Source organism: Struthio camelus, chromosome 7, assembly GCF_040807025.1.
Source record: "Struthio camelus isolate bStrCam1 chromosome 7, bStrCam1.hap1, whole genome shotgun sequence".
In the NCBI taxonomy this organism is placed as follows: Eukaryota; Metazoa; Chordata; class Aves; order Struthioniformes; family Struthionidae; genus Struthio; species Struthio camelus.
In genome coordinates, this window is record NC_090948.1 from 25,371,550 (window position 1) to 25,385,270 (window position 13,721).

The 13,721-nt window shown below is 36.2% G+C and overlaps 1 protein-coding gene across 2 annotated transcripts in view; it reads left to right on the forward strand.

Annotated features, from left to right (window-relative positions):
• VCL (vinculin) overlaps positions 1 to 13,721 on the forward strand; it is a 69,486-nt gene that overhangs the window by 28,513 nt on the left and 27,252 nt on the right. For both annotated transcript variants that reach the window (XM_068950463.1, XM_068950464.1), the window contains exons 3-6: positions 3,871 to 4,021; positions 5,984 to 6,092; positions 8,621 to 8,743; positions 10,614 to 10,774. In XM_068950463.1, coding sequence (XP_068806564.1) covers positions 3,871 to 4,021; positions 5,984 to 6,092; positions 8,621 to 8,743; positions 10,614 to 10,774 — 544 coding nt within the window. The remainder of the gene's footprint in view (positions 1 to 3,870; positions 4,022 to 5,983; positions 6,093 to 8,620; positions 8,744 to 10,613; positions 10,775 to 13,721) is intronic.

Sequence of the window (13,721 nt, forward strand, 5' to 3'; positions counted from 1 at the left end):
CAGCCACCTGTGTTTGGGAATAGCAGAGATCAATCCTAAATCCTAAAAAATAAAATGGGAGTTTAGCATAAACTGCAGCTTTTCATCATACTTCATAAAGAAGTCACTAACAGGAATGAAGCTGACTTTTGGAAATTGTTATGGTTGGAAAGATCATGACCTGTGTGTCTTCTCTACATAGAATTTGGCTGGTGTTAACATAGATTTATTGTAATTCTCCTCCAAAATAAAAATATAGGTTCTTTTATAATAGTATCTTTTTAAGTTGTGATATAACATAGAGATTTGGATATTTACAGATTACTTTGGCTCTCGAAGGAGGTGCTACTTTTTTTTTAAATTGCTTCATGCACTTCAGGTTACTAGCAGAATATCAATTACATTTTTAGGAAATAAGCAAGTAATAAGAATTCATTGGACATCTGCATTTTTCCCCTCATGTTATCAGAAATACTGGAAAAGGCCTAGAAGGCACTACTTCAATGTTGCTTGTTTCGATAAATATTTTGGAATGAATTAAAAATTTCTTAGCAAGAAAAAATCTTCATTTCTCAGGTTGCGCTAGTGGATTCTAGGATTAAATGGTTGTTCAGTATGGAGTTTTTTCTCAGTTTATATCATTTGAATGCCACTGGAAGCTAATTGATAACCTGGCATCACTTGCTATCTTACTGTAAAATTACCCATCTACTGATTAGATGTGCTGGATAACTGTATGTTTTCTCTTGTAGAAATGCCAATTCCTATAAACTGCAAATGTATTTGGTGTGATTTTGGCTGCTGTAATCTTTAAAAAAAAAAAAAAAATAGCACTTTAACTTTTTTTCAATGGATATTGCATTAGAATTACCAAATTTGAAACAGCTTTTCAGTAAATCCAACAGAATGATCGACCTGCCACTTTGAATATAATAAAATCCAATACAAAATACTATTAAAATGAAGTAGAACACAAAAATGAAAGATGATGTTTTCACACTGCAGATATTTTAGCAACTGAGTTTTTATGAAAAATTTTACGTTAAGAATAAGCTTTAATGCTTTGGAAAGCATGCAGACACTCATATATACAGATCCAATTACATTGCAACTATGTTATGATCTGATAATGTCGAAGAGTGTCTAAATATAAATTCCTTATTGAACTTGTTCTATAAATATGGTGTCTGATGTTACAGTACAAATTTGTTTAAATGTCTGACAGGTTTTTCAACTATTTTCTGTTTGGCCCTTGGACTGTGATGTTGTTCATAAGCCAATATCCTGATTTTTAAAGGCAGTTAGAAGTTTTACTCATATATGGTTAGTATGTAACTTGCATTACATTACAACATGTGCAGACTTTGTTGTGAATTGGTATTCTGTGATTTTTGAGGGGGGCACTGGAAGAATTTCAGCTTTCCTCCGATAAATAATCGAGCATCCCCCCCTCCCCTTTGCAAACCAGATATGATTTGTGCTGGCAAGATTTGAATGTAACAAAGAATAGGAGTGGTAGGGTGGAGTATTCCACAAAAAAATTGTCATTAGCATTAATTATTGTAGCTCTGTGGTTAATTTTTTTCCCTTTGTTTAAAATTTAAGCCTTTTTTAAATCTTATATCAAAATACATACATAAAGTACCTTCCTATCCAAAGTTTTCTGTATCAGTTCTGTTGTGTGCTTCTGTGGGTGTGGTTTTGATATATAAAGAATGCAGATTATCCAACGTAAAAGCATGAAGTGGCAAAGACGTCTTATCTCAGCAGTGATTTAATTAAGTTTTTAGTGGCAAATTCACCTGAGCAATGAACTGCTATTGAGAACTTTAGTATGTTTGATTTTTGTGAGAGAACAAGCAATTCATTGCAATGAGTATACTGACATGTATCTTTTAACTTAAAATCCTCCCCTCCTCCCTTTAATCCTTTGTTTCCTAATGAGTTTGCTTGAGAGGGGGATCAGTTTTAAAACACCAGCTCCCTTCCCCTGTACCCTCCTTTCTTGTACGTAGAAGCGCGTGTTCCTGAAGTCTTTCAAATATACTGGGAAGTTTATACAAAAAAATTCATTGTACAAGTAAAAGACAAAATTTAATTTTAAAGATTCAGTTTTAAAACCTGGAAAAGAAGTCTTTATATCTTTTGAAACTTTATTGTGATGCTAAACTGTGGGGACTTTTGGGGTTAATGCACACTTACGTAAATTCATTTGTTCACAAATGGAAAAGCCATCCTTGAGATGGTCGTTACTATTAAACAGTTGACCATGAAATTGAGCTGTAGGAAAGGAAGTATTTCTGAGTCTGGGCTCTGGCTGGGTGAATAGGTGATTTGTTTAATCTCTTTCTTAGCAGAGTTGTTAAAAATAAACTTGAAGTGGAGAAATCTACTTCAGTGAAGTTAGTTGACTTTGATTATACAGCTAAGTTCATTGCATACTAATGAGCAGACCATTCCCACTCTCTGCCTTAAAGTCTTGTATTTTTTTACTGAGTTATGAGTTACCACCTAATATGCTGACCAGATGTCTCACTGAAGAATAGATTATGACCAGGGAGCTGTTTATCTGGGGAGCCGTTAGCTGAAAAACTTACTTTCTGAAAAAAAGTATCTTCTCCTGTAGTGGATGTCTTATTTCTTATTGTAGTTAGTGGTAAGATTAAGCCTTATGTTCAGCCGTTTGTCTGAGAAGAGCATAAGAGGGAAGACGAAAAAACTGCAAATTTCCAATATGATTTAACTGAAAGTCTGTGATAAAAGAATATGTCTAAATGATAAGTAGAAAATGAGCTTGACAAGCATGAAAAAAGTTATGATGAGAGATAGTATTGCTAAAATAAAGAGGTTTGATGTTTACTGGAACTTGCTGCAACTTGAATAGGCATATGGCATTTGTAAGTGCGTAGAATCTGTGTTTGGGACTATATTTACATTTCCCCTTAAACAAGGGGAGAGAATGGAGGGAAGTCATAGCATAGTCGATAACTACAGCCATGATTAGCACAGCCACCATGGAAGCAAAATTTGAATTTTGTTCTTCTCTAAACTGTTGTGAAATGATAAAGTAAGCAAACCAAACCCAAAGCTTTTTAATGCTTCAGTTCTTGATTTTTATTTTTAATTAATTGCCATGTGAAATGGCTTGATAGAAATAACTTGACTTTAGAGTTCCCTTCCTTCTTGTAGTACCTTCTGTATTATTGTAATTGCACGTTATAAACTTGTAAATCCTCCTTCTTGTTCTTAAATATGGAATTTCAGCCTGTATTTGAAATTCATACCTTATCACTAAATTTTGTGGCTGCTTATAATGCTATTTCTGTAATGAGTGCTAATAGACTTAAAAGCTGGAGTGTAGCTCCATCAGGTAAAGAATAGAGTCCTGAGAATCTTGATTTTTTTTTTAATACGATGTTCTTTTCTCTTAATGTATAGCAATAACGTAGTGTTTATGAATTGCAATTGCCTCTTGAATACTAATGCAAATGTAAGGATGATAAAGGTTAGCAATTACCTTGATTTGGAAACCCTAAAACAATAATTGTACCTTCCCTTACCCTGATCATGCCGAATAAGAGATGTTTTGCCAAGTCAGCGTTTGGGACCTCTCCTTAACAACATTCTGTATTGCCTGCTGTATATGGGCTACTTAAGACATTCCCTAAATTGGAAAATTTCCTGACTTCAGAAAAAACATGTCATACATGTGCTTCTATTTTCTTGTTAACATAAATATCTTTGCTTATTAGGCTATAAAGGTAGAGAATGATCAGTTTGCTTGCAGCATTTCAAGTAGTGAGGTTGAAAACAAATCTTTCACCATTTTCTCAAGTCTCCCTTACGGACAGAAGTAATCAGCACGTTTTTGTCTGATGACTTTCCCCACAGAGTGGAGAATGCCTGCACCAAACTTGTTCGGGCAGCCCAGATGCTGCAAGCAGATCCTTATTCTGTACCAGCTCGTGACTATCTCATTGATGGATCAAGAGGCATCCTTTCTGGAACGTCAGACTTGCTTCTGACATTCGATGAAGCTGAGGTAGGCGTCCCACCGTGAGTGACTAGGTCACAATATTATTGTGACAACTGCAGTGTCCACCTAACTGTATTAGCCAGTGTAAACTACTGAGTAGAGCTAAATGTGTTTTTCATTGGAAGCGTATTTTGCATTTCTGTCTGTCAGAAGAAGCTTTGTCTTGCTGTATTTGGGGAGTATCTTTGTATGACACAATGGTTTTGTTTGTGTTTGTCATTGTTCCTTGAAAGGGCCAGATTCCATCAATGCTGGTTTACATTTTTCTGCCCTTTTTCTGTCTTCCCTTCACTGTACCCGGAACTGACCCTTAAATTCTCCGTATCTCTTCCCTGAAAAGCCCTAGGCCGTTTCCTAACCTCTCTGGCTATCTTTGCTTGACCCTGTTAGCTGTGGCAATTCAATTGGCCTGGTAGGGGGGTAATCCAAGTTTAGACTGTTAGCTGATCAGCTAGAGGATATCTTCTGATAAACCTGATAGTTGTTGCATTTTGGCTACTGCAAAAGCCAAAGAAACGGCTCAGAGGTGCTGTTCCTAGCACCTCCAATGAAAAAAAGCGAAACACACAAAACTTAAAAAGGTGGCGTTGAGTGTTTGGTACTTGAAAATCTGCCTGTATGTTGGAAATCTTTTTACTCTTGTGATCGTCTTACTGGGAGTGTGAGGTCTTAGGCTTTTCTTAACAGCAAATACGATGCCCTTAAGAGGGAATGAAGCTAGCAATACTAGAACTGCTGATGATAATTCTAAATTTTACCTGTGCAACAATCTGTTCATCTCTGCAATTATTACATTCCTTTTCCTGCTGTTCTGAGTAGTCTGATGCAGCATCCTTGTCTCTCATTTAATCAGATCATGATGCTATTATATTCCTCTGAAATGAGGATAATGCTATGGGACTTCTCTGTGGCACTAATGTTTACATGTTATTTTAAATGTTTTTAATTGATGCTGCCAAGTGTTATAGGACACAATTGCAAGGAAAGTAAGCTTGATCGTGTTTAATCTTCCTGCTTTCAGTGTTTAGGAAAGGCCTTGACTTTTATGGAGTTAATGCTTCCTTGAACTCGTTTGACAACTGCATGTTAAAAGAAAAATATTACTCTGGAATGACTGACTTTTTGCAGATAGGAAACTTGGCATGTTTCTCTCTACTCTTACTGTATTTCAAGATAAACTAACATTGGGACAAAACTGAAGTGAGTTTTAGGGGAAATTATGATCCATTTTTATGAAGGCTGAGCACTGCATGTGGTTGATGCAAATTAAATGTTAACCAAGTCATTCTTCAAGAGAATTGTATGTGTTGCTGTTGGAAACGTAGTTCAGGAAGTAAGAAAAAACAGGTTAACCATCAGAACTGTATTGTGGCTTTAAGCATGAACTAAAAAAGTGGTCAACAGCTGAGGCAGAAGTCCAGAGGTAAATAAAGTACGTTTCTTCATAGACAGATTTTTCTGGAAGGCATATGGTGTGGGATCTACCTTTCCAACTGGAATGCTGGATAATACTTTTTGCATATGTACAGCTACCTAGTGGATAATATTTTCTATGAAAGTTTTGAGTCTGCTTTCCTTGTCATTTTGCTTTGTGATTTAACTTACATGTGTTTTTTATTGGTGAAATTGCAATGAAAAATTTCAAATCAGGCATGCCAGCATACTTAAATGCACTTCTTTATTTCTTTCCCTTGCTAGCCTTCAATTACCATGCAAGGTGAAAATACCTAAAGGAGGCTTTTGCATTTGTGATGAGTAGTAGAATGCTGATTAAATTTTGCCTTTGTTAATACGGCATTCTTAAGTAATTGAATTGTGGGTTGCCTAATCAGCATCCGCAACCTGTTTGATTGCCTATACATCATGTGAGCAAATGCTGTACCTATTCTGTTCTAATGATAGATTTGCATTTCTAATTCAGGTATAATTGAGCTTCATCTAATAAATGATGGAATGTTCCTTTTTTAGGTCCGTAAAATCATCCGTGTCTGCAAAGGAATTTTGGAATATCTGACTGTGGCGGAAGTAGTAGAGACTATGGAGGATTTGGTGACATACACAAAGAATCTAGGGCCAGGTTTGATTTGCTGCAGTATATCATAAACATACTAAGTGTAGTCTTTTCCCCTCATCCTTTTTTCCCCACACTCTCCTCTCCTGGCCAAGTTTAAAGTGTTTAGACAATGATAAAACAGTTACTTTGAAAGTGTCTGGAAAGAGTTTTAAACTAGAGGTTGGCTGACTACTATTTTCTGATTCACGTTCTCAAGAATGCAGCAGAGTCAGGATATGTGCTGTATGGATGATACATACTGTACTTTTTCCATACTACGTTGTGTTAGAAATAAGCATGTGTTTGCAAGAGTAAAATAAAAGATTTGAAAGACTTATCATTAGGCATTCACAGCTAACGTCCGTTAAGACCATAACATTTCTGTACTAACTGAGATGGTTAGTCCTAACAGTAATTTATTGGAGCAGTGTAAGCTAAAAGCTCTGTAGTAACATCTTAATGAGGTTGCAGAAATAGCACTCTTGCAGTATAATACAAAATCCCAGCTGCTATCCTAATTCTTTTCCTTCATTATTTGGTGCTCCTTCACTACTTATTTTCTTCATCATGCTACATCACACTGTCCTTCATTGGTGGAAATAAATGATTGGTAAGTGAAGCGCTGGGCTGATGTAGAGGAAACCTACTATTAATCTCCCAGTCATCTTCTGCCCCCAGTGCTTTAGTTTCAGCAAGCATAAAAGAGTTTAAGTACTATTTAACAAAATCATTCTATAGAATTTAGATGTTATAGTGAACATTGAAACTGAACTAACGTATATTAAAAACGAGAGCAGGAATTCAGTTAATGTCTTGCTGTTGACAGTGGCCATATGTACATATAAATGTTTATAAGAATACATATATAGCATAAGAATAACTAGCTCATAAAGGAAATTGTATACTTACAGACTAGACGCTGTCTTACGTCACAGAGCATGTTTATCCTCCTTGATGTACTCGCAGATTATATTAACATATGCATATAGCTTACGTTCTGTGTGAAGGTATAGTGCTTTAATTCCTTTTATGTCCCATGAGAAATTACCTTCAACTAAATTGATTTTTGCTTCATTTTGAAAAGGAAAAGATGAAGCAAAAAAGGCAATCATCTCTTTCCATGAAAATCATTATTTCGCTTGGTATACACAATTTTAGTTTCTCCTTAGTCATAATCCTCTATCTTTAAAGTGGGAGTTTTCCTGAGCTTCTGTTTATTCTGTTTGGCTCAGACACAAGTATTTGGGACTTCTCATTGCACCTCTCTGGCATAATTTGCTATTCCATGTTTCTGATGGAGGTAGTAAGTGTTTGAAAGTATCTGATTTCTTAGTCAGAAGTGAAACGTAGCTTTGTGCCTGTGTCCCAAATGAGCTTCTCTAAACTCATCCCGTTTCGGATACGGAACTAATGTTGTGCTTCTGGCATGCTCTAAAAGAATTGCCTTTGCCTGAATTAAATACCACTTAACGTTTATAGCCATGGTCCACAAAACTTTAACGTTTTATGCCAGTAGTCCTTGTTCCCTTCAGTTATATCACTGAATGTCTGATCTTACTGTCGACATAAGCACCATATGAAGATACAGGAATATGAGTGTGTGCACTTAAAAATAAACAAAGTGCTTATAGGTTTTAAGTTAGAAGTAGAGAGGAATGATTACCTCTTTAGGTTTTGATTACTTGAAAACACAGATGCTTTTGCATAACATGCCAATCTATACTGACAGTGTGGTGGTCCTACTATTTTTTATTATTGACGTTAATGCTTGTTTGACCTTTTGCTAGGTTGGCTTAAGATGCTAAACTAGCAGAAAATTAGCTCAGCAAGAGAGTATATTGCTTTCTGCCGGTTTTATGCCCTCTGGAAGAGGGTGGGACTATGGCAGCACCGATTTAATTCAGCGTACGTTTTTGTTGAGCTGTGCCCAAAGTTTCCATGTGTTGTGTGGTAAACCTTGGAAGTCTTAGCTCTTGAGGACAGATTTACTCTAGAGTATGTTTAATTCTTCCCTCACTTTTTTAGACCACTGAAATATTGCTAGTAGAACTTCTTTGAAAGAAGTAAAATAAATAAAATTCTTCATTTGTATCCTGTAAAACGTCAAAACAAAATCTTTGAAGGCAAAAAAGAAAAAATATAACCCTGATATTTTCTTTTCCTGTCATTCACACTTTAAGGCTTTGATTGAGTCTTAAAAGAAAAAAGGAAAAAGCCCTGTGAATTAGCTTCCCATGTTCCTGAGGTGACTTAGTGTCCTGAAGTAGCCCTTTATCTTTGTTTATATATTCCTAATTCCTCTCTGGGATTTTAAATCTAGAATTTTTAGGCTTTCATTCTATCCTGCATAGTGGATAGATTTTGATTCTGTGGCTTCTCTGAAGTATCTGGAGTGCAGTTTAAATAGTAAGTGCTAATATAAAAGTTCTAAACTTAAATATGGTTATCATAACTCATTACGCTTTGTTCCTGTTTAGAAAGCTCAACTGTTACAAGTTAGACTTAATATTACGTTTCTTCATTTATGACTGTTTAACTACTTCAATCTTTAGGAATGACAAAGATGGCCAAAATGATTGATGAGAGACAGCAGGAATTAACGCACCAGGAACATAGGGTTATGCTGGTAAACTCCATGAATACTGTGAAGGAGCTATTGCCAGTACTTATTTCAGGTATTTTCTGCTTTAATTTTTGATACCACTCCAGATCTGTGTCTGTTGTGAACTGGAATTCCAATTTCTTATGTTCATTAAAAATAGCAGCCTTGACGTTGCTTCTGCAGTGATGGCAAATAACTGGATGATGCAATTTGTTCATGACTTAGTGAGAAACATGGTGTGAATGTCATGCTCCTAGTTCTAGGTTCTGCACACTTGAAACTAGAATGACAAGTTATCTAATGATATACTGTAACTGTATATGTAGCTTAACACATACTCTTGTGTATTGGATTTACTCATTTCTTTTAAATGACAGCTTATTTTCTTGATTATGAGCACTTAAATAGTTGTCTTTTAGCACATATTCATAACAGGTCTTGCATTAGTATCACCTTGTAAGAATGGTGAGGGTTGAGGGCCCGATCTATTGGAGTAGTCCAGCTTCTGTGGCAACAAGGGCTGAGTTCTAGAGACCTTTAAGTGGACTGTTGCAGCAGCTCCTGGCTCTGTGCTGTACCGCAGTCCTTTGCAGGACATGTCATCCTGCTGGCATCACCGTTTCCTTTTATGTGGAGGCACCAGCAGTAGCTCAGACTGTGCTGAGCCATGCATAGGCGGGCGCTAGAGGCATTAGCCTGTCCAGGCAGTCTATGGGGGAAGCGCAGGGGAACATGTGGAGGTGTACTGTGGCCTGGGTTGAGATAGCTGGACCACAGTGGTTTCTTAATCAAATGAGGACGGTCATCTCCCTTCTTCCCTGCCCTGATTTTTACTTGTTTAATAGCTGTAAACAGGATATCTTTCTGCCGTATTTCTCTGTCTCTCCTCCTGGCATATTACGATATGTCTCATATTGAGGAGGAACAAAAAATGCAAAAGTAGTTCCTGGTTTAGGAGTAAACTTAGACCAGAGTTCACCCAATTTTTAAGTGAAAAAGTAATGTGCAGACTCTGTTGCCAAGACTTGAAGGAGGAATGCAAACTCTCATTTATTTTCCTACCTCTACTGCTGAATAGAACTGTGTTGCAAAACACCTCTTATGAATATATCCTGTTGCCTTCTCTTTACCCCTTCTATAAAGGTATGCAGAGTAATGGATGTGTTGCAGGTGTGTATAAGTTTGGCTTCTGTCTGTGTTTGGAGGTGTTCTCACTGTCTTCAGCTGCTGCTTATTAGCCAACCTAAAGACTAATGGTTAATGTTGTGAATGGAGTGTGTTTGATAGCTGTCTGTGATGGACTGTAGATTAGCTAAAGTGGGATATAGTTGTAATCAGGTTCTCAGCAGTAATAACTGAAGAATAGGAATAATATTAACTCAGATCACAGGTGGCATGATAGTGTGATTGGCCACTAATGTTGTAAATGTAGTTTAAAAGCAAATTAATGGCCTGTTAATACAAAATGAAGTTCTGATAGTAGTTTGTGCCTACCACTGCACTGAACAATCACCACTAGCTGCAGTACGAGGAGCTAACGGCATTATATGCAGAATGTGCTCGTAATCAGACATAAACTTTTAGCACATACTGAAACCCATGTCATGGTGTTTAACAATGTTGTTAATCGCAAAATATAAATATGATTGGGACAAGAAAATTACTACTGTGCCGGTCTAGTTAACTGGAGTTCTCATACCTGTGTGATATTGGTAAAATACTGGTGTAAGTACAGTTACACCAGTAAGTACAGTTAGTCTTAATGATTAAAAAAGAAGAAAAAAGGGGGAAATACAGAGGGCTGTAACAGCAATCCATTTTGAATAAAATGGCCCATAAAAAATAAAATTTACTGCCTCTGCATTTATGTAATAGGAGGTTACCTTGAATATTGATCGTATCTTGCAGGTAGTTTTTTCTAATCTATGGTACCATGTTCACAGCTATGAAGATTTTTGTAACCACAAAAAATTCTAAAAGCCATGGAATAGAAGAGGCCCTAAAAAATCGCAATTTCACAGTAGAGAAAATGAGTGCTGAGATAAATGAAATAATCCGTGTATTACAGCTCACTTCCTGGGATGAAGATGCCTGGGCCAGCAAGGTATGTTTCACATCTGCCTTTGGATATAAAAGTCTAATTTCTATATACTGTATTATAGCCTTATAAATGAATGTTTTTGAGAAAGTTGACTTATGTATTTGTTTATCGGTTTTGCAGCACTATGCAGTTGCGTTATATAATCTCTTCAAGGTCAAAGAGCATCTTCGGAGACAATTGTCTTATTTTTCAAAATTAGCTTTTCTCTCTTAACAGGCTTTTTCTCTTAGCAGTTAAAGGAATGTGGCATTTGAAGGTGGCTCACTGGTTTATTGAAACTGAATGGTCACCCAAAAGACTTAATTTGTTCACACTTTAGTTTTGACTTGTTTAGGAAATGGTAGAATACAGTGCCTTCCTCAAAGAAGGTGTTTCTTGTTACACATAGCTTCCTTGCAGCATGATGTCTAACAGAAGAATGTTAGGTATGAAAGCTGTCCGTCTGTGCCTTAAACTAGTCCTGTAGCTAGGCGCCCAAAAGCAAGACTACCTTAGATTTTTCCCCTAGATGCTAGTAGAAAAGTTAGGCTGCGGTCATGCTCATTGTACAAAAGGCCTACAGATAAGAACTTTTAGTCATTTGGGGGATGCTTCATTGAGCACTCTTCCCCTGTTTTTAATTTGGGTATGGAAGTAAATTTAAAGTGTTTGCCTTGTCCTTCATCTCAAAAAAACGCACTTTAGGTTGAGCAGCCTTTTTGGACAAGTATGAAATGAAGTCTGTGATGCTGGAACATGGGCAGTGTTGGATCCTTATGACTTGGTGTTAAGCTGTGGAAGTAATTGCTGCCACTTACCTGGAAGGCTCGTGTGATGCTCTTAAATGAGGCTTGCTGAAGATAAAGAAGTGTGAAGCAGATCTGTCTGCTACAGACCATAAAGCTGCTTATGACAGGCAGAATCAGAAAAGTGCTACTGTGGGCTTATGAATAAATGTTGTATAGATGAGATTCCTGCCAATTTGTTGAGTACCTTAAAGTATGTTGCTAATGGGATTCTTTTTTAAGGTTTAGTGCTGCAAACAACAAATAATTCAACATATTTAAATAAAATATTGAGACCTGAAGCCAGACAGATTAACAATCAATCTCTTGCAGAAAATCTAACATTGATGTGATCAGTTAAAATCACTTTGGCATATATTGTTTGACGCTTGACCTTTAGTTTGCCTTTTGAGTTATTTTGTCACTATCACTTCCTTATTATGACTACTTTATGCATCTTTGTTTTTGTTCTCCTATTTCTTACTCTTTTCTCACCTTTAGAAGGTAAGCTTTCTTCCACACCCTACACCTCTACTTTGTACTAAAACAAAAAAGCATGTCTGTGGGATTTTGTGCTGTGTGCAGACTGTGCTGTGTCACTTTTTTGTGTGCCAACTGTAACACCATACTTATGTATATATACACCTAGAAGTTTTAAAAGGATCTTAATAGCCCAGTACGGCTACATGTGGAATTGGCTACCACTAAGAGAGTGGTGATGGCAAGCTGAACTACATCAAGACTCTTTCAGAACACAATTAGAGCCAGCCCAAGATTTTAGAGCATGTTCCTATTGAATACTTCTGTGTTACGTTACTAGTCTCTGCAGCTACAAATGAAAGGGGCAGGCTTTCTGCAGGCCCAGGAAGGTTTATTAAATCAGCAATTGTGTCCATTCTGTAGTATTTCATCAGCAGCCTTCCTTCAATATATAGGTTCAAATAGTTCGTGCTCTTCAGGCCTAGGCCTAAAACCTGAATTTCATATGTATATTTTAAAATTCATTTTTATTATTGAATTTAATCATTCCTACATTTTATTAAATACCAGTACAATTGGTCCACAGGAAATCTGGAAATCTTCATGGTAAGAAATGGTTGTGTTATAAAAAGTTGGTAAGCTAGACTTAGAAAACTTTCTTCTATTTCTAACAAAGACAACTACCAAGGATTTTCTCAATAAAATCGTTGGCGTATTAGCAGTACCTCTAAATGGAAGATGTTGGCCATAATGCATAAGTATGTTATGTGGAGAAGGATATCAAAGTATTGTTTTGTTCTCTGAGTTAAGAGAATTTTTTTAATTCTCAATTGTGTTTTGATTTTTTCAGAATTAGAGTACTTTGACAATTTGGAACTCTAGCACTGTGCATTAACCAAAAAGTAAACTGTCTGTAATGTAAAGAATTTAAGTTGAAAAATTCAGTAGTTGGGAGAAGAAGCAGGAGCTAATTTTCTGATGGCCATGTATTACAGACCTTTTCCTTATATGTTGATTTATCTACAGTTTTTTGTGGGAGAGAGGAGAGTTGTTAATTTCTACTTGATCTTACTGTTGCATGCATTTCATGCCTGATAATCAAGGGAAAGATATTTTCCTATGCTTTTCTGGAGCAAAGTAAGGTCTGTTTGGGGGTGGACTGACTTAGAATTTTGCCTGTGTAATACATGCTACTGTTGATGCTGGAATTTATTTTAAATGTGTTATTCTTTCTTTTATTGTGTATACATTAAAATAGTGTAAAATCTATGTAGATACAGTGGAGAATGAACAAATATGTGGAGGAATAGTTGTAGGCTTTTCCTTAAAAAGCGATTTTATCAGTCTTTCTTTAGACCTTGAAGTGCACAATACTTATTATGGATTGCAGTAATCTCTGCTTACACCCAAACTAGACTTTTTTAAGCACAGAATGCTGATTTATGATTGAAATAGTGAGCAAATTCTGATCTTGGACAAAACCTTACCAAAAAAAAAAAAAAACCCAAAAATCGCTATAGTTCATTCTTCTGTTTGTAGTTCCATTTTTTTTTCCTCTTGGGAATTCATTTTACAGAGAAGTTTAGCTTTCTCTTTTGTGTATTGTTAATGTTGTTAACCTTAGTGTTTCACTTCTTATAAACTTTAATATTGAATTTGTATATGGTCCATTTCCATAGTAATGGAGGGAGTTAAAAGTTGTAGGA